Genomic DNA, 25,346 nt, shown 5'->3' on the forward strand with positions numbered 1-25,346 from the left:
CGCGTCTCTCTAGGAGCCTGGAACAGGCTAAAAAAAACGTTAACGTATTTTATTATATGGCTGGCTCTGCGAGCGGGCAAGATGACTCAAATCCTGCGCTGTGATTGGCTACCCGAGCGGGCAAGATGGAGCTATCTTGCCCGCTCGGGATTACCCGTTGCCCGTTCGCTTGGCATGGAAAGTTTAATCCCAACAACAATGCAATCTTTCCTTCGATTTTCTCGTTGTTTTGTGGGAAAACGCTCACTAAAAAGTTCGGTAAACTCTCAACATTTACCTAAAGGAAAGGAAAGAGAATGAAATCGTCCTGGTGTAGTGAAAATTTTGTTTCAGCTACAATCTGAATGAGAGTTGAACCGGTGAGTTGCTCTGCGTGTAGTATTTTAGATAGAGTTGATTTTGCAAAACTTATTGTCTCAAGCCGAGTGCCAAATTGATAAATTCTCTAGGTTTGCAATGACTGTATTTAAATCATAGTGTAGTGGAAGTTGCGTTAAGTGTTTATAGGAGTTCAGAAAAGTATTTTTCTCAAGTTCGCCGAAGAAGCTCACGTTTTTAATTTAGCCGCGTCTTGCTTGTTGTAAACAACAAAATCTTATCAACGTTTCGCCCAGTTTTCTGATTTACCCGCTCTTTTTTTCGGCTTATGTTTGCATATAATCTCAAAATCTGTTGTTTCATTCAAGAATTAATGATTGGAAGCCGAAAACTGTGTAAAATGTTTATTATTTACGCCACCGCGCGATCGGCTGAAAAGGGCGAGTTTGCCGGTCTTCCCGCTCTTGCGAAAATCTAAATTTTTCGTTCTCAATAATTGTATACTCCCTTTATGCCATTATAAAGTTAGAGCACTAAGATAATTTAGGATTCCTTGTTTTCCATGATTACATGCTAATCCAAAAATGCACTGAAAATAAATTTTGCACCGGCCGGCTATGAAGAATTTCTTTCCGAGTAGAGAAGTTTCATGTCCTGTTTTGTTTTGTTGTTGTAGTTTTAACTTGAAGGTAAAGCCATATAATAAATCCTTTATTGACCAAGCTTGTTCGGTCAAGATGGCTGGATATTGGCCTCGTTTTTTTTTTTTGCGTTTTTATGGACCTCGACTTCGTCTCGGTCTATAAAAACGCAAAAAAAGAACTTGGCCAATTTGACCTCACGCTTGGTCAATAACGCATATTTATAGTTAAGTGATTTAAGTGTTAGTTTCTCAGAAGAAAGGAAACTGGTATTGCTTTTTACAGAACGGTGCCGCTGAGTCCGCTTAAAGGTCATAAGCGGGTGTTATATGCATTCTGTCTCTTAAGCTCTTCCGCTCTTCTTCTGCTCTCATGAATTATCTAGATATAATGAAATATGATAGTAGAAATTAAAATAGAGGATATAATCCGGACCTCGTCACAGCCTAACTCAAATTTTAGAGCAGTAGTCTCAGCTTTTCTCCAGCTTCACCATGAATGGCTCTGGGAAAGAAACGAAGTCCTCTTCGATCGACAAATCAAGAGAGAAACTTCCCCTGAGTTTCTGTGTTCTGTCCTTTGTTGGCATTTGTTTGACGATCGCGTTGTTCGTTAGAACAGAAATGAAGTTCAAACAAATGGAAGCTGTTTTTCTGAGCAACGGAAAATCTCTGGTCAACCCAAAAGATGACAGCGAACACAATTCTACTGGTGAGTGTATTCATATTTTGATAAGCATGTGGACACTTCACACGTTTCGGCTTAGTGGACAAATCAGGCACCAGCGGGGAGGGGGGGGGATTACTTAGGTACATTGTTAACGGCAAGGGGCAAAGACCTATTTCAAATATGCGATTGGGAACTTTTTGGGGATGGGGAGGGGTAATAATTTTCTTGTTTGGGTTACCTTCTGAGATAAATAAATTGACATCTTTTGGATCTTAAAACTTTGGCTTCCTAATTTCTTACCCCCTCCCCTTCATTAATATACTTCAGAACCCACCCCCTCCCCCCTCCCCCGTATCAGGTTAACTGCCGAACAATTTTCTTTATTACGATCCGCTACAAGACAAGATGCGCCGATACAATTATAACAATAACGAAAGACAGAAAGAGAGTAACTTTTTTAATTACGATCTACCGCAAAACAAATACATGTATTATAATAATAACAGACATACAATTTCAATTACAAAGTATTGTTTTACCAAGAAAATCCGGTGTAGTATGGTGATTTAATGATTATTATAAGAACAAAAATATATAGTACAGTATTATTACAAGAAACAAAACAAATACGAAAATAAATCATTTCATGACTGAACATTAGAAACTTTTTTTTGGAGAGTGCACGTAGGACGAGTTCAAAAAGAATCTGCGTAGGAGGTCTGAGCACGTAGCGATTTTTTGAACGACACGAAAGACTGCACTGTTTTTATTTTGACTTGAAGCGAAAACCATAACTTAGCACCATGATATTTTTACTTTCCCTTGTCGAACAAAATAAGCCATTGCTCTCTAACCAAGATAAAGGGGTCATAAAGCCTTGCGTGCCGGAAACGTGACGCCCAATAATTAAGTTGCATCAACCTTCATCCTCTCTTGGTTGCATTTAGTAACCGTAAAGTACTGAAAGCAATGCACACTAGTTGAGGTCACACCTAGGGCTTTTTTACCATTTTAAAGCTATACTTTTTGCCATAGTAAACACGGTTGACGGTATGACCAAATCAAAACTCTTAAAAGTAAGCCTAAAACTTCATTAGAAAAGCTGCAATACCGGCGAAAATTTCGGCGTTCTAAAAAGTTTGATTAGTTGACAACTTGTGTAGTGTTTTGATATGCAATTTCTAAACACTGAACCAGCTCTTTGGATTCTGTGTACTTTCTTTCTGTCACAGTCTCCTTTTTATAAATTCGTGACAGTCCTAAATTAAGGAACTCGCCCCGGCCTTGCAAACATGGCGCTTCATAGCGATGGCATGAATGCAGTCTTTCGATTCGACGCAGAAATCGAGACCAAACATCCAAGTAACTGTTATCTCTGAGCTCTAATGAGAGCGATATTAAGAGGGAAAAGAGTTACAATTGTAACAACCAGGCACTTAGACTTGCTTACAAGTCGAGCTTAGAGAGCGCGAAGAGCGATCGTCAGAGCTCGAGCGTGCGAGCGCGGAGCGCGAGCGAGCGAGGTCAGAGCGTAGGAGGTCAGAGCGAAGCGAGCGAGCGACTTTGAGAAAGTCTACCACGCGCTCCGAATCCATAACAGAGAACTGAGACAATGATTTCTTTAAGCCAGGAAGTGGTTTTGAGAAACTTGCCACACTTTAATTGCGAAGATAAGATCTGTCACAAAGTCCACCGTTTTATTTCGACGGCCCATCTGAAAAGTCAGCCGTTTAACTTCTGCGAGGGCGCCTTTTTTTACTGAGGAACCTAAAGAAGGTTTATGTTAGTACCCACAGACCTCGTAGTTAAGGCAGTTTACCACATAAAACTCTTCAGTGTGGCCTCAACCATAAGCTGAGTCTTGGCAAAAACCAATGTCCTTCGACCCCTATGAAGGGGTTATGAGATCTTACGTGCAACGAACTGACGCTCGCAATATTTCCTAAGCTTAATATTGTCCTTAGCTCTACAGCTCTAAAGGGGTCAGGAATCCTTGCGTGCATCACAATGACGCCAAGTGTATATGATGGGTTTCGTAATGTTAACTTACTGGCACTAAGCCATTTCTGTGATTCAATATTTTCATCCAAGGCATTGAAACAAGATGCCGTCATTGTTAAATCTGTGTCATCAGGCCAAAGCAACAGTGACAGATCAGGGAAGGCGATCAACAGACGCCCGAAAATTGATCCCCAGGAGTACTCCTAACTTGACATGTTTTTACTTCTGTGTATCTTAACCGCCATCCAAAAATCTCGTAGTATTTTCATAATTAGCTGACAAGTTGGGAAAACAACACGCTAAGATCAGAAACTACGGCTGCTGGATCCTGCTTTAGCTTTGTCTTTCAACAACAGCGCAAATTTTCATGACATGTACTCTGAATATATTAGCGTGAGGTAAAGATGGCTGGATATTGGCCAAGTTCTTTTTTTGCGTTTTTATGGAACGAGACAAAGTCGAGGTCCATAAACTGAACGCAAAAAATAACGTGGCCAATATCCAGCCATCTTGATCGAACAAACTTGGTCAATAAAGGATTTATTATATAGCTTTATCTTCATGTTAAAAAAGTCGCCCAAAACAAAACAGAACATGAAACTGTTCTGCTCGGAAAGAAATTCTTGTCACGTAGCCGGTGTAAGATTTGTTTTCAGTGTATCTAGTTTTGGATAAGCAATATCATAAGGATCAAATTTTACAATGGCTCAAAGGAAGTAAGCAATTATTGTTCACGTAGATCTCTAAGATCTGAAACTACAAAGCAACTCACCCATGTTCAACGTCGCATTCATTCTATAGCTTAAAAAAAAATTTACACTACCCGAAGATGATTTTCATTTCATGTCCCTTTTCTTTTCTTACGGCAAATGTTGAGAGTCTTCCTTACATTTTTGTGAGCGTTTTCTCCCAGAACAAAAAGAAATTCGAAGAAAAGATTATATTGACTTGTTCAAGGATTAAACTTTCGATGTCGAGCGGAATAGCAACGGGTAACTCTGAGCGGGCACTAGACCGGGCAAGATAGCTCATCTTTCACGCTCGGGTAGCCAATCACAGCGCAGGATTTGGCTCATCTTGCTTGCTCGCGGAGCCAGCCATATAATAATGAGATACAAAATATAAAATTTTTCGATGCAAGATGTTCAAGCACGCTGTCCGAAATCGAACCTCTTCCAGTAATGACACTAATGTTGATTAGGTGGAGAAAGTTAAGTCCTCAGCGACAAATAATAGTCTTTAAATCTTTAAAATGGTCTTTCACCTTATTTATCAAACGTGGTGATAAAATTAATTATTAAAAACTGGATCATTGTATAATGCAATTCCAGGGTTTTGATTGGCTTAGCGGCCATGGTATATGAGCCATTATACCATGCCTGGTTGCTCTTGAAAAGGAAATCAGCAAGGCCTACCAATATTACTTGATTGTTTTTAATAAAACAATTATTCCACTCGCGCTTCTTGGGTATAAGATGATTATAGCCAACTCGGCGCTACGCGCCTTGTTGGCTATCTATCATCTCGTATCCAACGCGCGCTCGTTAAATATACGTTGAGAGACTTTGTGAATAAATTTCCATCTCTTTACATCGCACCAACTTCTCCATTAACAGCTTTAGCTATAGTGGTGCGGTACTTTGGAACAGATAAGCCTCCAGCTTGAGGCAGCCAGAATCACTTAATGACTTTTTGTCATCAGCTATACTCTTCCAGCCTCTTTCAGTAAATCTAATCTTACAAATACGACATTCATGTTAGGCATTTTTTCAAAGGTGGTCTGTAAATATTATAGTAAATTTCAATATATAATATAACATGTTAATAAATTTTGACAATTTTTATTCTGTACTTTAGAATTTACCGTTTAAAAATGTAAAGTTATCCTTCATTTCCTGGCTTGTCTCGAAACACGGTTGTTGAATTAGACAAGGTATTAAGAAGAAATTAGATTTTGTCAGTCTTAATTTAATAGTCTATACAAGTCAAACCTATATCTAATGTTTCTGGTTCTTTTCCTCCAGACCCAAGTTACCAACATACAAGAAAGATTGCTCGTCGTAGCGTGAGATTCATCCCTCAATTTCCTGTTAATTCATTAAAGAAGCTTTGCCGATACCCAAAGACAGTTTGCGTGACCGGGGCCCCAGGCCCCCGTGGTTCACCAGGTGAGAAGGGGGAACCAGGACAACGCGGTGAGATGGGGTACGGACAAAAAGGTGACAAGGGAGATCAAGGAGTCACCGGTGAGGCAGGCTATGGGCACAAAGGCGACAAGGGGGAACAAGGTGTTCCGGGCAAGACGGGGTATGGACTAAAAGGTGAAAAAGGACAACAAGGAGTCCCGGGTGAGAATGGTTACGGACAAAAAGGTGACAAGGGAGAGCAAGGAGTCCACGGCGAGACGGGTTATGGAGAAAAAGGAGAGAAAGGTGAACGAGGAGCTCCTGGTGCGCAAGGTTACGGACAAAAAGGTAACAAGGGACAACAAGGGCCCCCCGGTAAGAAGGGCTACGGACTGAAAGGAGAGAAGGGACAGCGAGGAGCTTCTAGTAGAAATGGTTACGGACAGAAAGGAGACAAAGGAGAACGAGGCAGCCCCGGTGAAGATGGCGATGTTGGACCTAAAGGAAACGAAGGAGAAAAAGGAGTCCGTGGTGAGATGGGCTTTAAAGGTGCAGTAGGTGAAATGGGTGACAAAGGTGCACAAGGATATCCCGGTATTAAAGGAGATCGAGGAATACCAGGCCGTGATGGAAGGAAAGGAGAACCAGGAGAGGTCGTAAGAGGTATGTGACCCTCCCAGCCCCTACCCCAGGTAAACACAAAAGAAAAACAAATGTTTGGTTTTATCAACGAGGTTGATAACGTAATCCGACGAGGGTTAGCCTGTCGTTAGAGCGAATTCGCACTGATGAAGGCCTAACCCTCAAAACGTCAGTACGCTAATCTTCTTTACGGTGGCCAAATTACGTTGCCAACTCTGTTGATAAAACCAAACATTCGTTCCCACTCCCCCACCAACGCAGCATCCCAGTTTCTTCAGAAAATAATCCCCTGGTCATAGATGGATGGTATAAACCCTTTTCTGGCTTGCTTGAATAGAGGATGACAATGCACTTTCCTGAATTATTGCCCTCATCCTTTCACAGTTTTAAATTCAGCTGTTCATTTTTCGCACAGTCATTAGCCTTTGAGAGTTATCTTCAGTGAACTTTATTTATTAAACATACACCACTTGATATCAAAGTAGAATCATGGTAACTTTAACTGAATAAGCAATTTACTTCATGTTCCTTTTTCAGAGGTCGTATTGTACTGGATACAATTGTTTAGTTACCGTAGGCTTCTTTGTAACCAAATCTAATATAGATATGAAACATTTTCTTAATTTTCTGTTAGTGTCTCACATGTTCTCATATTTAGGAAACGATGCTGAGGAAATAAAAAAGCACATGAAAGCTTTTTGCCGAGCCCCTGGTACAGTTTGTGAGCAAGGTCCCCCAGGACCGCGCGGTCCAAAAGGAGATCCGGGTCCAAGAGGCCTGTGGGGAACACCTGGTAACAAAGGATCGGAGGGAGCCCCGGGACTACAAGGGGAGAAAGGAGAAGCAGGAAATCCTGGCTTAGAGGGAATACCCGGGAACAAAGGGGACAAGGGATTACCAGGGCTTCAAGGTGAAATAGGCTATCCAGGGCCAGAAGGTGAAGCTGGACTTCCAGGACCTCAAGGACCAAAGGGAGAACACGGTGCTGTTGGCCTGGTTGGGCCAAGAGGAGAAGCGGGAACTCGCGGTGTAGCAGGACCTGTTGGACCTGCAGGAATGCCAGGGCCTCCGGGAACAATGGGACCTCAAGGACCAGCGGGACACCCAGGAGATAAGGGTGAGATGGGACTTGAAGGACTCACAGGAAGTCCTGGGCTAGATGGCGAGAAAGGAGCTAAAGGAATACCTGGACCCCGAGGATTACAAGGATTCAAAGGAGAAGTGGGAATTATAGGGCCAAAAGGTAAGTGTCACACTCCTTCTATCCGTACAAATGTATCGACAGTGTAACATCCTTGATTTTCGCATCTAGTGTGACACTTTTAGCATCTAAGACGCTTTATAGTACGTCATCCGTAAGGCATTTTATAGTGTTCATTAGACTACGCGCCATAGCTTTTTGTTTCTGCCATTTGAGCGCGCGAAAATTGCCTTCCACGAGGAAAAGCGACAGGCTTCCTCTTGCGTGATGCGTCTCCTCGTAGAAGACAGCTTTCGCGCATGCGCATGAGGTTCTCTCGCTTGGCTATCCCCAAGAAAAGTCGGGGACCGTCTCGTCCATCTCGTAGTCTAAATCCCCTTATGACACCTTAGGGCTTTGCGTCTGAAGGACAAGACGTTTGTGACGCTCCTTTTTTTATATATATTTGTTTGTTTGTTGATTTTATTTACAGCTGTTGTTCTTGCTCTTCCATATGAATATATAGTCTGCGGTAATTTGGCGGCGTCCAGGTTGTGTTCCACCTTACTCTCAAGTCCTTAACCCTAACTGATATGACACTGAGAAACTGTCCAGCTCTATCTGCTCGCTAGACCGATTATCTGTTGCACTTACCGCACCAAAACTAACGATTGCTCTCGGATAATCTGTTTAGAGATTAAGTAAAGTGTAACCACAACTGATGCAAACTCATAACATTTTATTGCAGGTGAGATGGGTTACAGAGGTCTCCCTGGACCTCAAGGAGAGAGAGGGCCAAAGGGTAAGTCAATCAATCAATCAATCAATCAATCAATCAATCAATCAATCAATCAACCAATCAATCAATCGATCAATCAATCGATCAAATAATTGAAAAAAAGAGCAAGGCTGATTTAACGGTCAGGGAATTTTTATATATTTCTGGTATTTCGGAAGGCGGGGCCTTTCCCTTTCAAAATATTGTCAAAATATATTTGTATGACTGTTAAATCAGCCTTGCTCTTTTTTTGCATCATTGGCTCTACATTTTGGTACTGATAATTTCCTTTACTACAGAATCCGGTAGAGGGCCAGAAAGAAAGGGAGGGAATCCCCCTCCTTTTCTTTCTTGCCCCCCAGACCGCGCTTAGCTCGCTCAGCTTTCCGTTCTTTTCGCCCTATGCCCCACTTTGGAAGCCTGTTAACAGGCTGAATGAATTATAAATTTATTTATACACGGTTTTAAAGTAATGTTTAAAACACGAGCAGCAGTGTTTTATCGGGATTAAAACCACGAGGCGCAGCCGAGTGGTTTTAGACCCGATAAAACACGTGCTGCGAGTCTTTTGAACGGCTTGAAAAGCGTGCGTCAAGAGTTTTCATACCAGAAAAACATTGAGCACTGCATTCTAATAAGGGTGAGGTTTCATCGGAATTTAAAACCACCGCACGTGATATTTTATCGACTTTTTGATAGGTCAATAGCTTATGAATTATTTATGAGTTTTTGAAAAAAAATATCAGTGTTACAATAAAAAATAAATAAACATTCTCTATAACTGGTTAACTTATTTGCCGTGTGGGAGTGCTGATCAGCAAACCAACTATGAATACTTCTTTAAAGACAGAAGGTCATAATATTGGTGTAACCGCAGGTCTAAAATGTTATATTTTTGTTAATCTTTAAGGTGAAGTCGGCGCCCTGTGACGATCTCCCTGGAATCAAATGAAATGGCAGACGATAAAGAGCTCTTGACCTGCATTGAAATACTTCAAAGTCTGTGCATTTTTTTTAAAGAAATGTTTCATGATTATCACAAATAAAACTGCTTTTTTTTTTTTACTGCTGTAATCTAGTTCAAGAGTGTCCTGCTTTTAAGTGACTTTCATTTCTGGTTTTAGATATTTTTCTGAGCACTTTTTTTTCGTTAGCCCTACCCTTCGTTCTCTTCCACTCAGCTCCATGCGACTACTACAACTATCCTAGATAATCATTGTTGATATAACTATTTTAAGATGGAAAAGGTTTGTATGAAATGCCATATGATATATTCAGTGACTGTGGATGAAACAATGAATGAAAGACAGTTGTAGTTATGAACCCAACTTAAGTAGTTGTGAAAGGAAAGCCTTAAATTATTTTAGACCGTTATTTTTTATTTATTTTTTTTTTTCAGGCTTTCTTTTTGCAACAGCTAGTTTGAGCTCACCTGCGGAGATCGAGAGGCAGATAGTCGGGAAGGGGCGGAGATTTTACGAGCAACTTGATTGGAACTAGCGAAGTGTTCTCCGACTGTTTGCCCCTAAGTCACCGAGGATTGTTTGCGGGAAAAGAATAATTAAGTGCGTTACTTAAACCGATTCCCTGAATAAGAAGCCGGATACTTACACTAGTGTACTTTACAAATATATTACAACATCAATTACAATTACTGTATCTTTCAATACACAAATGAATTAATCAGGGATCACAAAAGAATGGGCAGTCAAACGGCCATTTAGCTCTGGGCGAAACTTGCTGAAAAGCGAGACTGGGTCGAGTGCCCTCAAGAGCGCTTGGGTTCGAAACATGGCTGCGAATGAAGTTCAATATTATCGATGCAAAAAGGGACAACTACGACTAAACGGTGCAGCATTTACACACATTTTGTAAAATGAACATTTCTATATGATTTTATATGAAGCAGTAGGTATGAAAGGATTGAGGTATAGATTTTTGTGTTTGTTCAAAATAGTTCGAACTTCTTAAGTGAGATGTCCATGGCGACAGGTTTACTTTTTCCCAGGAGAAACAGGATGCAGAGCTAGGAAAAAACAACAACAACAAAAAAAAACAACAAGGAAGGATAAAAACCATAAACAAAATATGTAGGAGGAAGGACGTTTTTACCCTCGTCAAACTATTTTCTTACAAATACAATTAAAATCTGCAATTCCATAGCGACAAACCGATGAGTGGTGCCGGATCACTTGTAGACCTGGATCAGCAAATTATTTCAGATACAAAATACTGACGACGACAGAATAATCCCAGGCAAAAATATACAAAATGGCTGGAAAAACTGACATATATTTTAATATTTTAAAATAACAAATTTGCCCGATATCTCGGTTTGCGTCACAAGCCTTTCTCGGGTGCTGAACGAAACAAAAAAAAAGAGAGAGAAAAGGGAGAAACATAAAAGGATAGTTTCAATTACAAATAAAGATTTAACATTTAAAATGCGTGACAATGATCGGTTGTTTAGGACTAAGTTACAAGTATATAAAATATGTTATTGGCGCGGGGACGGCGGAGCCTATTTTCAACTGGGGGGAGGGGCGTCCTCGCAAGGAGTAGGGGGCCCCCAGCCCCCATCTCCCCACCGGCTCCACTGTCTCTGGACTATACTGTACATATGTATTACACGTACCGTTCATCGAACTGTCATTAGTATTGAACATTTGGCTATAGTTGCAGGTTTTTTTTCGTTTTGTTGGCTAGTTTGCCTCCAGTCCAGTGAAGACGTTCGAAGATTATAACTCTTTTACTTAAATCGCTACTAATTTTAGATGATTCTATGATCAAGTGCAGTATAGATATCATAAAAGCGAGAGGTGTCTTTGACTGTAGAGTACTGGAGACAAACCGTTCAACATTCACCGAAACTGCAATTTTACAGCATATTTAAAAGTGATTATTCACCATCTGTTTATCTGTATTTGATCTGAAAAATTCATGAGAGTAGCTCTCTGGTGAGACTAACTAAAGAATAGGCCACCACAATCTCAATAGAGAGACAGGTGGATACGAGAAAAAATCGAGGTGTGAACGAATTTGCTCTCTCTGCGGGCTCAATACTACCAAGGAAGAAAACCATTTTTTTATCTCATTTTGCGAATTATTTATCCATTAGAAATGACTTTTATTAATTTACTTATTAATTAATTAATTAATTAATTTATTTATTTATTTATTTATTTATTTATTTATTTATTTATTTATTTATTTATTTATTAATCTCCGCTTAACTAAAATACAGATAGAAATCATTATATGCATGAATACGTAAAAAAAATCATTAGGCAGGGAGACCACTACAGCCTAGCCAATTACAGCGGATCTCACGTTAATTATATTATTTAAAACTAAAGCTACTAATATATAAACAAGAAAAACTGATCAAAAGGAAAAAAAAACCAAAGTTCAAATTGCTAGAGGTAGCCCGTCTCGCTGTGTTGTACCTGAGAGAGATTTTTCTCCAGGTTCTTATGTCGTCAACGTCGTACAGGTTCAGAGCCTTATTGTGGTATGGAAGTAGTAAACTTTTAAATGAGGCTTGAGAGATGAGGCTTGTGCGAAGCTCAGTGCGCAGAACATTCCATGTGCGGCACACGCGTATGAAAATAAGCGGTGGTAGGTAACAGTTCTACTTCGCTTTGGAATATAAGTAATAGCATTGCTGCTCGATGATTTAGTAGATCTCGTTAACTGTCTGGTTACAGGCAGAGCTTCACTATCAATGAAATCTAAGTTATTTTAAAACATCTTTGTAGGAAAAAACTAAATCCAAAAATTCATGCCAGTAAGAGATAGGTAACAGATGTGTTAGTTGATAGACGGGTCAGTTGTAGGTTACATCGCAACGTGAAGGGAAGCTTCAAACTTAGTTTGGTGGCACGGCGCTGCACGTTTTCAACTCCCTTTAGTAGGCCAATCGATTGTGGCGACCATACGACCATACTTTTCCCTAGCTTCGGAAAAGGCCCTGGGAACAAGGTTGCCCTTACTACTGCTACTACTACTACGTACTACTACCGCTGCTGCTGCTGCTGCTGCTGCTGCTGCTGCTGCTGCTGCTGCTGCTGCTTTTACTATTACTACTACTACTACTACTACTACTACTACTACTACTACTACTACTACTACTACTACTACTACTAATAATAATAATAATAATAATAATAATAATAATAGAAACAATAATAATGATATTTTATTAACATATTCCAAGCAAATTGCTACTGACAAGTTAAAAGTAAAAAAGCCTGTTTACAATTCATTTCAATTTAAAAAAAACTATTTTCAAGCACAATTTTTTATTAATACTTAGTAAGCTATTAACCTCTTTTAATCAATTAAGTAATTAATAATAATAATAATGATAGTAATTATAATATTAATAATAATAATAACGTCGAAGAGCAATAGGTTGAAAGGGGGGTAGTGTCAAGAAGTGTCTAAAGGACGCGGTTGTGGGGAATTGGCGAGACAAAGTGGCAAGGGAGATGTCTGAAGGCGGGGTGAGAAGATGGACGTCCGAGCAAGGAAGGCTACTTTGCCTGGCTAACATATAGGCAGATGGCTCTAACACACACGATCACAGGGACAATGGAGCGTCATGAACAACTCCTACCAATAAAGCTCTACTCCTCATTCAAGACGCGCACCATGGAGAGTGACAACTGCTGTAGACTTTGTCACAAAGTCCCTGAAAGCCTTCCACATGTGTTAGCTGGGTGCCCTGCCCTTGCTCAGAATAAGTACCTTGCAAGGCACAACGTTGCCCTGCAGGTCTTATTCTTTGAAATGCTGAGAGAACTTGATTTGGTGGCTACAACACCACCCGGGTACTCGCCATTGGCGCCTAAGCCAAGCTACCAACCTCCGAAGGCTCAGACGTTTTGGAACATCCCACTCTTCGCCAAGCACACTCACGTGCAGCAGAACAGAGTAGATGCAAGATTCATCGATTATTAAGGGATGGTAGTCCGTGCGGTGGAGATGACCTGCCCGTGGATAGACAACAGGTCGAGGAAGGAGGAGGAGAAGACCCTCAAATATGGCCCTCTGAGATGGCTACTGAAACAGCAATTCCCGGGGTTCAAGATCTAGCAACACAACATCATCATTGATGTCTTAGGAGGATGATCCTGTGTTGTCGATGCCACCGTGACACAGCTATTCGGGGCAAGAGGGCCAGCGATTCTCTTCCAGATGCAGAGAGCAATGATATCCGGCTCGCTGAACGTTGCGTAGTTTCATGATAGGAATTTTAACACACACTCTGTGAAGTGATATATAGTTTTAGTTTTAAAGTTTTAGTAGTTTTGATGGATATAGTTTATTGGCAACATCGGTTACGCTGACATGGGAAACGTATGATGATGATGATGATGATGATGATGATGATGATGATGATGATGATGATGATGATGATGATGATGATCATAATAATAATAATAATAATAATAATAATAATAATAATAATAATAATAATAATAATAATAATAATAATAAGCTTTATTCACCCATCTTAAAATAAATATACCGTATAGTTAGATTTAAGTTAAAAATATACAATTCAATCATAAACGCTTGAGGCCCGCGCCATAAAAGAGTCTGCATTTCTTTGGGTTCTAGATCTTGGTATGGTATTTGACCGGCTGTAATGAAAATTTGATTTGAGTGATTTTTATCATTTACAATTCTTTCTAATTCACGCTCATTAGTTACCAGAACTTATTACTTTTTTGGCCGTTTTGAAATACTTTAACAGTTTAGTTATTTATGAAAATAAAGTTTGTTGTTGTTGGTAAATTTATTCGGAATTATGGTCATTGCGGATTCCTCTGTGCTCTGTGGCGACATAACATTATTCCCGACATTGAACAACGCGTTGTACCTTGCCAACTGACCAACGTAATCTTATCTACCTTTTATAACCTTCTAATCCTAAGGAAATGTTTGGCTCGTCACGCGTCACGCAATCCTCCTCACGAGCCAAAAAACATCCGCGTAGGAGGTTAATCTACCTTCAGCTTTCAGCTGGAAAAAAAAAAACAACGATTTTATTCAAAAATTCAAGCAATTAGGAATAAAGAGAGACTGGCCCACAGGAAGCGAGAGCTAATCTAGGCAGGCAGACTAAAAACTGTTTAAGGATAAAATTAATATTATTACAGTTGTTACAATCAAAGACAGAACAAATAGAATTTAGGGGAGGTATTGAGTAAAATTAACGAGTTGCAACTAATTGGCGAGACCTATTTTCCGTACTATAATAGGTGTTACAATATAGTCATTTTCATTTACCAGAATATTGAGGAGGAGCCGGGGAATTTCTCCTTTGAATTCTTTCTTAAGTAAATCAGTTTTATACGACACGGTGCCTCATTCCACAGTCTTACGCGAAATCACAAAAAGGAACGTTTATGTATTTCTAGTTTTAGCTGATTTTCTCAGAAGAAAGGAAACTGGTATTACTTCCTATCGAACGGTGCCGCTGAGTCCGCTAAAAGGTCAAAAGTGGGTGTTATATGCATCCTGTCTTTAAGCTCTTCCGCTCTTTCCCTGTCCCGTATGGTCGGCGCCGCCACACCCAGGGCTCGACCCATTGATAATAACAGTAGTCTTGTTTAGAAACGCTGAAAGGATCACCCTGACAAAAATAAGTAAAAGCATCTTTTCTAAAACGTTTCAGTAATAAAATAATTTCTCTTGATTTTATTTACGTACACGCAAAATAAGGGCTAACTTTTAATAGCCCATGCCAAGGATAAGCAGTTCTAACGCCAATGGCTACTCATTAACAGTTTTATATACAGTTAACCTCAGGTCTGCTTCGCACGCCCGCGTTTTCTTGGCTTCGATGACAGTGTTGATTGGTGTCGTTTTACTTTTACTTCTGCTCTCATGAATTAGGAAAATTAAGCGTTTCAGATCCAGTGAAACATGATAGTAGGAATTTAAAAAAAATAGGATATAAGCGGGGCACCGTCACAGCCTAACTCAAATTTTAGAGCAGCAGTCTCAGCTCTTCTCCAGCTCCACCATGAATGGCTCTGGGAAAGAAACGAAGTCCTCTCCGATCGACAAATCAAGAGAGAAACTTCTCGTGAGTTTCTGTGTTCTGTCCTTTGTTGGCATTTGTTTGACGATCGCGTTATTCGTTAGAACAGAAATGAAGTTCAAACAAATGGAAGCTGTTTTTCTGAGCAACGGAAAATCTCTGGTCAACGCAAAAGACGACGGCGAACGCAATTCTACTGGTGAGTGTATTCATATTTTGATAAGCATATGGACATTTCACACGTTTCGGCTTAGTGGACACATCACGCGTAATTTATGTGTGTGTGCTCTCTTTCTCGCTCGGCGAACCTTCAACGTTTCAACAATGTCTTGCGAGTAGCTTACATTAAAACAACAACGTTACACCGGCAGGGAGGGGAGGGATTACTAAGGTACATTATTAATGGGGAGGGGCAAAGACCTATTTGAATTTTAGAGTGGGAATATGCGATTGGGAACTTTTTGGGGATCGCGAGGGGCAATAAAGTTCTTGTTTGGGTTACCTTCTCGGCCAAATAAATTGACATTTTCTGGATCTTAAAACTTGGGCTTCCTAATTCCTTACCCCCTCCCCTTCATTAATATACCTTAGAACCTCCCCCCCCCCCCCCCCCCTGTATCAGGTTAAACTGCCGTACAATTTTCTTGATTCCGCTACAAGACAAAGAAACACCGATACAATTATAACAATAACGAAAGATAAAAAGAGAGCAACTTTTAATTACAATCTACCGCAAAGCAAATACACGTATTATAATAGTAATAGACATACAATTACAAAGATTGAAAGAATTGGTTTACCAAGAAATCGGGTATGGTAATATAATAATACTATGGTGATTTAATGATTATTATAAGTAAAAAAGTATATAGTACAATATTATTACAATAAAAAGAAACAAATACGAAAATAAATTATCATTTCATGACTAACGTTAGACTGAGCGCACGTAGGACGAACGCAAAAAGAATCTGCGTAGGAGGTCAGTGCACGTAGCGATTTTTTGAACGACAGGAAAGACTACACTGTTTTGATTTTGGCTGGAAGTGAAAATCATAACTTAGCACCATGAAATGAAAAACTCTTTTCAAGTATTTTATTTTACTTATCTTATTGAACAAAGTAAGCCATTGCCCTATGCTCTCTAACCAAGACAAGATAAAGCCTTGCGTGCGGCAAACGTGACGCCCAATAATTAAGTTGCGTTTAGTAACCGTATAGTACTGAAAGTTGAGGTCACATCTAGGGCTTTTTACCATTTCAAAGCTATACGTTTGCCATAGTAAACACGGTTGACAGTATGACTCTTAAGAGTAAGCGTCAAACTTTATTAGAAAAACTATAAAGCTTGAAATACGAAAATTTCCTTTCAGTAAAGCGTCCTAAAAGGTTATGCTTTATCGCCTGTAAATTTAAACTTCGTTTTATTAGTTGACAACTTGTCTAGTGTTTTGATATGCAATTTCTGAACACTGAACCAGCTCTTTGGATTCTGTGTACTTTCTTTCTGTCACAGTCTCCTTGTTATAAATTTGCGGCATTCCGAAGGTAAGAAACTCGCTCCGTCCTTGCAAACATGACGCTTGCAATCGCCTTATCATCTGTCGCAGCGATCAGAGCGATAGAACAGAGGGATAGCATGCACAAGGAAAAGAGTTACGATCGTAACAACCACGCGTTCAAAATCCATAAAAGAAAACTGAGATTGATGGTTTGGAGAAACTTGTCACACGATTGCGAAGTGAAGGATCTGTCACAAAATTTATCGTTTCAGTACTGATTTCGACGGCCATCTGGAAAGTGTTTGGTGTCTGCGTGGGCGTTTAGCTGACCGGTGAGCGGAAAGAAAGTTTAGTGTAGCACTTTTAGTAAGGCAGTTTACCACATAAAACTCTTCAGTGTGGCCCCAACCGTAAGTTGAGTTGAGCTAAGAACCTTTGTCCTTCGCCCTCTATTAAGGAGTCATGAGATCTTGCGTGCAACGAAATGCTGCGCTCTACAATTCACTCTGAAGGGGTCAGGAATCCTTGCGTACATCACTCTGACGCCAAGTGTATCAATATGATGGGTTTCGTAGTCTCAACTCATTGGCAATAAGCCACTGTGCTATGTTATTAATTGATAAATCTGTGCCATCAGGCCAAAGCAACCGTGTTTTCGAGTAATTTAGAGAGCAGGGAAGCTAATGAACAGACGCCGGAGAATTGATCCATAGGAGTACTCCAAACTTAGGTTGATCTCCAGTGACTCGTTTGTTTTTACTGCTTATTGATAAATAATGTTTAGATAACTTGTGTGTATCTTAACCCATCCAAAAATCTCGTAGCATTTTTAGCTTACAAGCTTCGAAAACAACACGCTAAGACCATAAATTACGGCTGCTGGACCTGCCGTAGTTTGGTCTTTCAAGAGGGGCCGTAAGGGGGGTCCTTTGCACGATTCACGACTATTAAATGTGACAAATAACGACAACAGGCCCAACAGCACATATTACCAAATTTTGTAGTTTTCATTACATGTACCCTGATTATTGAGAGATATAAAATTTCTCGATGCAAGATGTTTAAGCACGCTGTCCGAAAGCGAACCTAGCACTTCCAGCTATGACACTAATGTTGACTGAAAGCAGATGGTCTTACACCCTGAGAATGATTGAAAGCGAGCTATCTATCAAATGTTGGGATAATAAACAATTATGCTGCGAAATCGCACGGAGTATCGCCTGATACTTAGCCTAGCCGACAAGGCCATAGACCGAGTTGGCTAAAATCAGGGGTTATTCCGTAAGATTGAACAGGCCGGTTTATCGTTTAATTATTCAACACATTGAAAACAAAGCACACATAGGTTTATAGCGGAAAAGCTGGAGACAATCTTTATTTGTTTAAAATAAATATTTGTTTGTTACATTTGACCGCGCGCGGACGTGCATGAATGAAAGTGGCAGAACTGTTCAAGTTCGAATGAAATCGAGGGCGTTGACCAAACTTATGCATCAAAATTGAGTAGTCGTCTAGTGCGCCAATCGCTCCGGCAAAGAAAGAACAAAGAACTTGCGAAGGATTTGTTGTGTCAGCTGGACCGAGCTGAACAGACTGGAAAAGCTTTGTAACGATTTCTCGGATGAGGGTTTTTTTTTCTTTTTTTTTCTTTACTGCGCAAGCAATTTCACCAACTATCTTCGGTGTTTTGACAAACGCATCTACTGCCTTGTTGCTTTCAAGAACTCTGGAACTGTTATGATACTAAGCTGCGACTTTTTTCAGCCAGCTGTAGTGCTTTTGAGAGTTATTGCTTTGTACTCCCTTTAACTTTTTGTTTACCAGAGAGAGAAAATTTCTCGTGGCACTTTGCGAGCTCGGTTTTCTCCATCTCTTCTAGGAGAGTCGAGAACTCTGTTTAATTGTTGTGAGAACCAATCTAAGAAAATACTGTTTGCAACTTTCGAGCAGTTGCTAGAATACGGGACAACACAAAAGTCCAGGGAAAAAAGAAATGCTGTACTGTAATTTTTCAGTTCAAAAAACGAAAAGGTAAACAGTTAAAGTTTTTGCACTAACCATTACCATTCTGAGATCATTATCAGTAGCTGGACACAGACCCCTACAAAAAAATAAAACAAAAAATAAATAAAAACCCCCTTATGTAAATCGTGTCACTTGTATAACCCATGGATTTATAACCCCTAGACGTAAGGATTTACAACCCCTGAACGTAAGAATTTATTTATAAATTCTTTCATTCAGGGATTATACTGATCTTTATGTCTATAAGGGTTATAAATCCTTAAGTCCAGGGGTTAAAAATCTTTACGTTCGAGGATTTTAAATCCTTACATTTGAGGATTTTAAATCCTAACATCAGGGGTTATCAATCCTTACGTCTAGGGATTATTATAATTAGTCGCTATATTAGTGAGACGATTTACATAAGGGTTTTTTAATTAATTTTTTGTGTTATCTTTATATAGGGGTCTCTGCTACTGATAATGATCCCATCTGGTTGCCTTCTTTTTTGTCTTCTTGCGAGCTCGTTACTTTTTGAACGCGCTCTGCCATTTTTTTTTCCCGATAACGAAATTACGCATATCGTAGGATATTTGTTATGTGAGGACACGTATATTGAGTCCACCATGACTTCATGAATAATGAAACTGAATATTCGTTGAGAGACTAGCTCCATCAGTAACTTGCAGTTCCGTTTCCTCCGCTCCAGCTTTTCGAAAAACATGATTAGCTACCTAGAGTGGTGCGGTACTTTGAACAGCTTTCCCTCCGATTTTCCGCAGACAACACAACTAAATGACGTTTGTCATCAGCTACTACTCTTGCAGCCTCTTTGAGTAATTCTTTTCTTAGAAACACGACATTAATGTTGAGCAGTTTTTCTTTTTTAGGGCCGTTTGTAAATGTTGGAGTAAATTCATTTAAATATAAAATATTTAGGAGAAATTTTGACAGAATTTATTCTGTACTGGTGAATTTACGGCGTGAAAGCAAAGTTACAAAGCTATCCTTCTTTTCCTGAATTTTCTTGAAACATGGTTGCTGTATTTGACTATACATTAAGAAGAAATTCCGTCCGTCATAATTTAAATCATCTATTCAAGTCAAACCTATATATATATTGCTTCTGGTTCTTTTCCTTCAGACCCAAGTTACAAACATACAAGAAAGATTGCTCGTCGTAGCTTGACATCCACCCCTCAAGTTCCTGTCAATCTAGCAAACGTTCGTGAAGAAATCAAGAAGCTTTGCCGATACCCAGGGACAGTTTGCGTGACCGGGGCCCCAGGCCCCCGTGGTTCACCAGGTGAGAAGGGGGAACAAGGGCAACGCGGGGAGATAGGGTACGGACAAAAAGGTGACAAGGGAGATCAAGGAGTCACCGGTGAGACAGGCTATGGGCACAAAGGCGACAAGGGGGAACAAGGTGTTCCCGGCGAGACGGGGTATGGACTAAAAGGTGAAAAAGGACAACAAGGAGCCCCGGGTGAGAATGGTTACGGACAAAAAGGTGGCAAGGGAGAGAAAGGAGTCCACGGCGAGACGGGTTATGGAGAAAAAGGAGAGAAAGGTGAACGAGGAGCTCCTGGTGCGCAAGGTTACGGACAAAAAGGTAACAAGGGACAACAAGGGCCCCCCGGTAAGAAGGGCTACGGACTGAAAGGAGAGAAGGGACAGCGAGGAGCTTCTAGTAGAAATGGTTACGGACAAAAAGGAGACAAAGGAGAACAAGGCAGCCCTGGTGAAGATGGCGATGTTGGACCTAAAGGAGACGCAGGAGAAAAAGGAGTCCGTGGTGACATGGGCTATCCAGGTGAAACAGGTGAAATGGGTGACAAAGGTGCACGAGGATATCCCGGTATTAAAGGAGAGCAAGGAATGCCAGGCCTTGATGGAAGGAAGGGACAACCAGGAGAAGTAATCAGAGGTATGCGACACTCCCAACCCCTACCCTAAGTAAACACAAAAGAAAAACGAATGTTTGGTTTTATCAACGGGGTTGATAAAGTAATCCGACGAGGGTTAGCCTGTCGTTAGAGCGAATTCGCTCTGACGACGGGCTAGCCCTCAAAACGTCAGCACTCGAATCTCTTTACAGTGGCCAAATTACGATGTCAACTATATTGATAAAACCAAACATTCGTTCCTACTCCCCCACCAGCGCAGCATCCCAGTTTCTTCAGAAAATAATCCTCTGATCATAAATGCAAAATAATTTGTAAGTCAATGAGACCAAAAGAAAAATAGGCTCTAACGTTATGACAAAAATTAAAAAGAACTTTTCTCGTTGTTGACTATGAGCTATTATAACACGCTCTTTGATTTCTGCGCGCTCTCACTAGACGTGGACGAATGATTCTCCGATTTGTCCGTCGTCGGTCTCCGTCGTCAGCCATTCCTAATCACGGTTAATAAATCGAGGAAACTTAAGTCTGCTTGCATTTTTTTTTTTTTTTTACCAGCAGTTGTGCCTTGACCATGACTGGCATTTTTATCATTTCTGTAGCAAAGCGCGTGCGTTTCATCAAGTAAGCGACGAGGGAGGGGAGGGGAGCGGAGGGGAGGGTATAAGCCCCTTTCTGGCTTGCTGGAATAGCGGATGGTAATACACTTTCCTGAATTATTATCCTCATCCTTTCACAGTCTTACATTCAGCTGTTCATTTTTCACACATTCATTAACCTTGAGAGTTATCGTCCGTGAAGTTTATTAATTAAATATACCACTTGAATCGAGGTAGAATCATGGTAACTTTAACTGAATAAGCAGTTTACTTCATGTTCCTTTTTCAGAGGTCGGATTGTACTGGATACAATTGTTTAGTTACCGTAGGCTTCTTTGTAACCAAATCTAATATAGATATGAAACATTTACCTAACTTTCTGTTGGTGTCTCATATGTACTCATATTTAGGAAACGTTGCTGAGGCGATAAAAAAGCACATGAAAGCTTTTTGCCGAGCTCCTGGTACAGTTTGTGTGCAAGGTCCCCCAGGACCGCGCGGTCCAAAAGGAGATCAGGGCCCAAGAGGCCTGTGGGGAACACCTGGTGTCAAAGGATCGGATGGATCGGATGGACTACCAGGGGAGAAAGGAGAAGCAGGAGTTCCTGGCTTAAATGGAATACCTGGGAACAAAGGGGACGACGGATCACCAGGGGTTCCCGGTGAAATGGGCTATTCAGGGCCAAAAGGTGAAGCTGGACTTCCAGGACCTCAAGGACCAAAGGGAGAACCTGGTGATTTTGGCCTGGTTGGGCCAAAAGGAGAACCGGGAACTCGCGGTGTGACAGGACCTGTTGGACCTGCAGGAATGCCAGGGCCTCCGGGAACAATGGGACCTCAAGGACCAGCGGGACACCCAGGAGATAAGGGTGAGATGGGACTTGAAGGACTCACAGGAAGTCCTGGGCTAGATGGCGAGAAAGGAGCTAAAGGAATACCAGGACCCCGAGGATTACCAAGATTCAAAGGAGAAGTGGGACCTTCAGGGCCAAAGGGTAGGTGTCAAACTCGTTCTATCCGTACAAATGTATCGACATTGTAACATCCTTGATTTTCGCATCTAGTGTGACACTTTTAGCATCTAAGTCGCTTTATAGTACGTCGTCTGTAAGGCATTTTATAGTGTTCATTAGACTACGCGTCATAGCTTTTTGTTTCTGCCATTTGAGCGCGCGAAAATTGCCTTCCACAAGGAAAAGCGACGGGCTTCCTTAATTTCGCGTGATGCGTCTCCTCGCGGGAGACAGTTTTCGCGCATGCTCATGGGGTTCTCTCGCTTGGCTATCCCCAAGAAAAGTCGGGGACCGTCTCGTCCATTTCGTAGTCTAAATCCCCTTATGACACCTTAGGGTTTTGCGTCTGAAGGACAAGACGTTTGTGACGCTCATTTTTTGTTTGTTTGTTTGTTTGTTGTTTGTTGATTTTATTTACAGCTGTTGTTCTTGCTCTTCCATATGAATATATAGTCTGCGGTAATTTGGCGGCGTCCAGGTCGTGTTCCACCTTACTCTCAACTCCTTAACCCTAACTGATATGACACTGAGAAACTGTCCAGCTCTATCTGCTCGCTAGACCGATTATCTGTTACACTTACCACACCAAAACTAACGATTGCCCTCGGATAATCTGTTTAGAGATTAAGTAAAGTGTAACCACAACTGATGCAAACTCATAACATTTTATTGCAGGTGAGATGGGTTACAGAGGTCTCCCTGGACCTCAAGGAGAGAGAGGGCCAAAGGGTAAGTCAATCAATCAATCAATCAATCAATCAATCAATCAATCAATCAATCAACCAATCAATCAATCGATCAATCAATCGATCAAGTAATTGAAAAAAAGAGCAAGGCTGATTTAACGGTCAGGGAATTTTTATATATTTCTGGTATTTCGGAAGACGGGGCCTTTCCCTTTCAAAATATTGTCAAAATATATTTGTATGACTGTTGAATCCTTGCTCTTTTTTTGCATCATTGGCTCTACATTTTGGTACTGATAATTTCCTTTACTACACAGAATTCGGTAGAGGGCCAGAAAAAAAGGGAGGGAACCCCCCTCCTTTTCTTTCTTGCCCCCAGACCGCGCTTAGCTCGCTCAGCTTTCCGTTCTTTTCGCCCTATGCCCCACTTTGGAAGCCTGTTAACAGGCTGAATGAATGATAAATTTATTTATACACGGTTTTAAAGTAATTTTTTAAAACACGAGCAGCAGTGTTTTATCGGGATTTAAAACCACGAGGCGCAGCCGAGTGGTTTTAGACCCGATGAAACACGTGCTGCGAGTCTTTTGAACGGCTTGAAAAGCGTGCGTCAAGAGTTTTCATACGAGAAAAACATTGAGCACTGCATGCTAATAAGTATGAGGTTTTCATCGGAATTTAAAACCACCGCACGTGATATTTTATCAACTTTTTGATATGTCAATAGCTTATGAATTATTAATGAGTTGTTGAAAAAAAATATTAATGTTACAATAAAAAATAAATAAACATTCTCTATAACTGGTTAACTTATTTGCCGTGTGGGAGTGCTGATCAGCAAACCAACTATGAATACTTCTCTTAAAGACAGAAGGTCATAATATTGATGTCACCGCAGGTCTAAAATGTTATATTTTTGTTAATCTTTAAGGTGAAGTCGGCGCCCTGTGACGATCTCCCTGGAATCAAATGAAATGGCAGACGATAAAGAGCTCTTGACCTGCATTGAAATACTTCAAAGTCTGTGCATTTTTTTTAAAGAAATGTTTCATGATTATCACAAATAAAACTGTTTTTTTTTTTACTGCTGTAATCTATAGCTAATTCAAGAGTGTCCTGCTTTTAAGTGACTTTCATTTCTGGTTTTAGAGATTTTTCTGAGCACCTTTTTTTTCGATAGCCCTACCCTTCGTTCTCTTCCACTTAGCTCCATGCGACTACTTCAACTATCCTAGATGATCATTGCTGATATAACTATTTTAAGATGGAAAAGATTTGTATGAAATGCCATATGATATATTCAGTGACTGTGGATGAAACAATGAATGAAAGACCAGTTGTAGTTATGAACCCAACTTAAGTAGTTGTAAAAGGAAAGCCTTAAATTATTTTAGACCGTCAAAGTGTTTTTTTTTTTTTTTTTTTTTTTTTTTTTTTTTCAGGCTTTCTTTTTGCAAAAGATAGTTTGAGCTCCCCTGCGGAGATCGAGAGGCAGATAGTCGGGAAGGGGCAGAGATTTTACGAGCAAAATCGGAACTAGCGAAGCTTACTCCGACTGTTTGCCCCTGAGTCACCGAGGATTGTTTGCGGGAAAAGAATAATTAAGTGCGTTACTTAAACCGATTCCCTGAATAAGAAGCCGGATACTTACACTAGTGTACTTTACAAATATGTTACAACATTAATTACAATTAATGTATCTTTCAATACACAAATGAATTAATCAGGGATCACAAAAAAATGGGCAGTCAAACGGCCATTTAGCTCTGGGCGAAACTTGCTGAAAAGCGAGACTGGGTCAAGTGCCCTCAAGAGCGCTTAGGTTCAAAACATGGCTGCGAATGAAGTTCAATGTTATCGATGCAAAAAGGGACAACTACAACTAAACGGTACAGCATTTACACACATTTTGTAAAATGAACATTTCTATATGATTTTATATGAAGCAGTAGGTATGAAAGGATTGAGGTGTAGATATTTGTGTTTGTTCAAAATAATTCGAACTTCTCAAGTGCGATGTCCATGGCGGCAGGTTTACTTTTTCCAAGGAGAAACTGGATGCAGAGCTAGGAAAAAACAACAACAAAAAAAAAAAACAAGGAAGGATAAAAACCATAAACAAAATATGTAGGAGGAAGGAAGTTTTTACCCTCGTCAAACTATTTTCTTACAAATACAATTAATATATATATTTAGCCAAGCCTAAAAGCGGAGCTCCAATTTTTTTCA

General features: G+C 40.3%; 2 protein-coding genes across 3 annotated transcripts; both read left to right on the top strand.

Annotated features, from left to right (window-relative positions):
* Positions 1 to 1,388: 1,388 nt before the first annotated feature.
* Positions 1,389 to 9,815, top strand: LOC146450670 (uncharacterized). The gene is made up of 5 exons (XM_085100137.1): positions 1,389 to 1,670; positions 5,654 to 6,418; positions 7,056 to 7,640; positions 8,326 to 8,379; positions 9,266 to 9,815. The coding sequence occupies exons 1-5, from the start codon at positions 1,454 to 1,456 to the stop codon at positions 9,283 to 9,285; spliced, it is 1,641 nt and encodes a 546-aa protein (XP_084956263.1). The 5' UTR covers positions 1,389 to 1,453; the 3' UTR covers positions 9,286 to 9,815.
* Positions 9,816 to 15,325: 5,510 nt separating this feature from the next.
* LOC146450671 (uncharacterized) lies at positions 15,326 to 24,204 on the top strand. Of its 2 annotated transcripts, XM_085100136.1 has the most exons (6): positions 15,326 to 15,608; positions 20,060 to 20,124; positions 20,161 to 20,842; positions 21,829 to 22,413; positions 23,107 to 23,160; positions 24,049 to 24,204. In XM_085100136.1, the coding sequence occupies exons 1-6, from the start codon at positions 15,392 to 15,394 to the stop codon at positions 24,066 to 24,068; spliced, it is 1,623 nt and encodes a 540-aa protein (XP_084956262.1). In that variant the 5' UTR covers positions 15,326 to 15,391; the 3' UTR covers positions 24,069 to 24,204. The 2 variants fall into 2 exon arrangements, with proteins under 2 accessions (XP_084956262.1, XP_084956261.1); XM_085100135.1 differs by having other exon boundaries at positions 15,328 to 15,608; positions 20,060 to 20,842.
* Positions 24,205 to 25,346: the final 1,142 nt, after the last annotated feature.

This window comes from Pavona decussata, unplaced genomic scaffold, assembly GCF_977016875.1.
Source record: "Pavona decussata unplaced genomic scaffold, jaPavDecu1.1 SCAFFOLD_433, whole genome shotgun sequence".
NCBI lineage: Eukaryota > Metazoa > Cnidaria > Anthozoa > Scleractinia > Agariciidae > Pavona > Pavona decussata.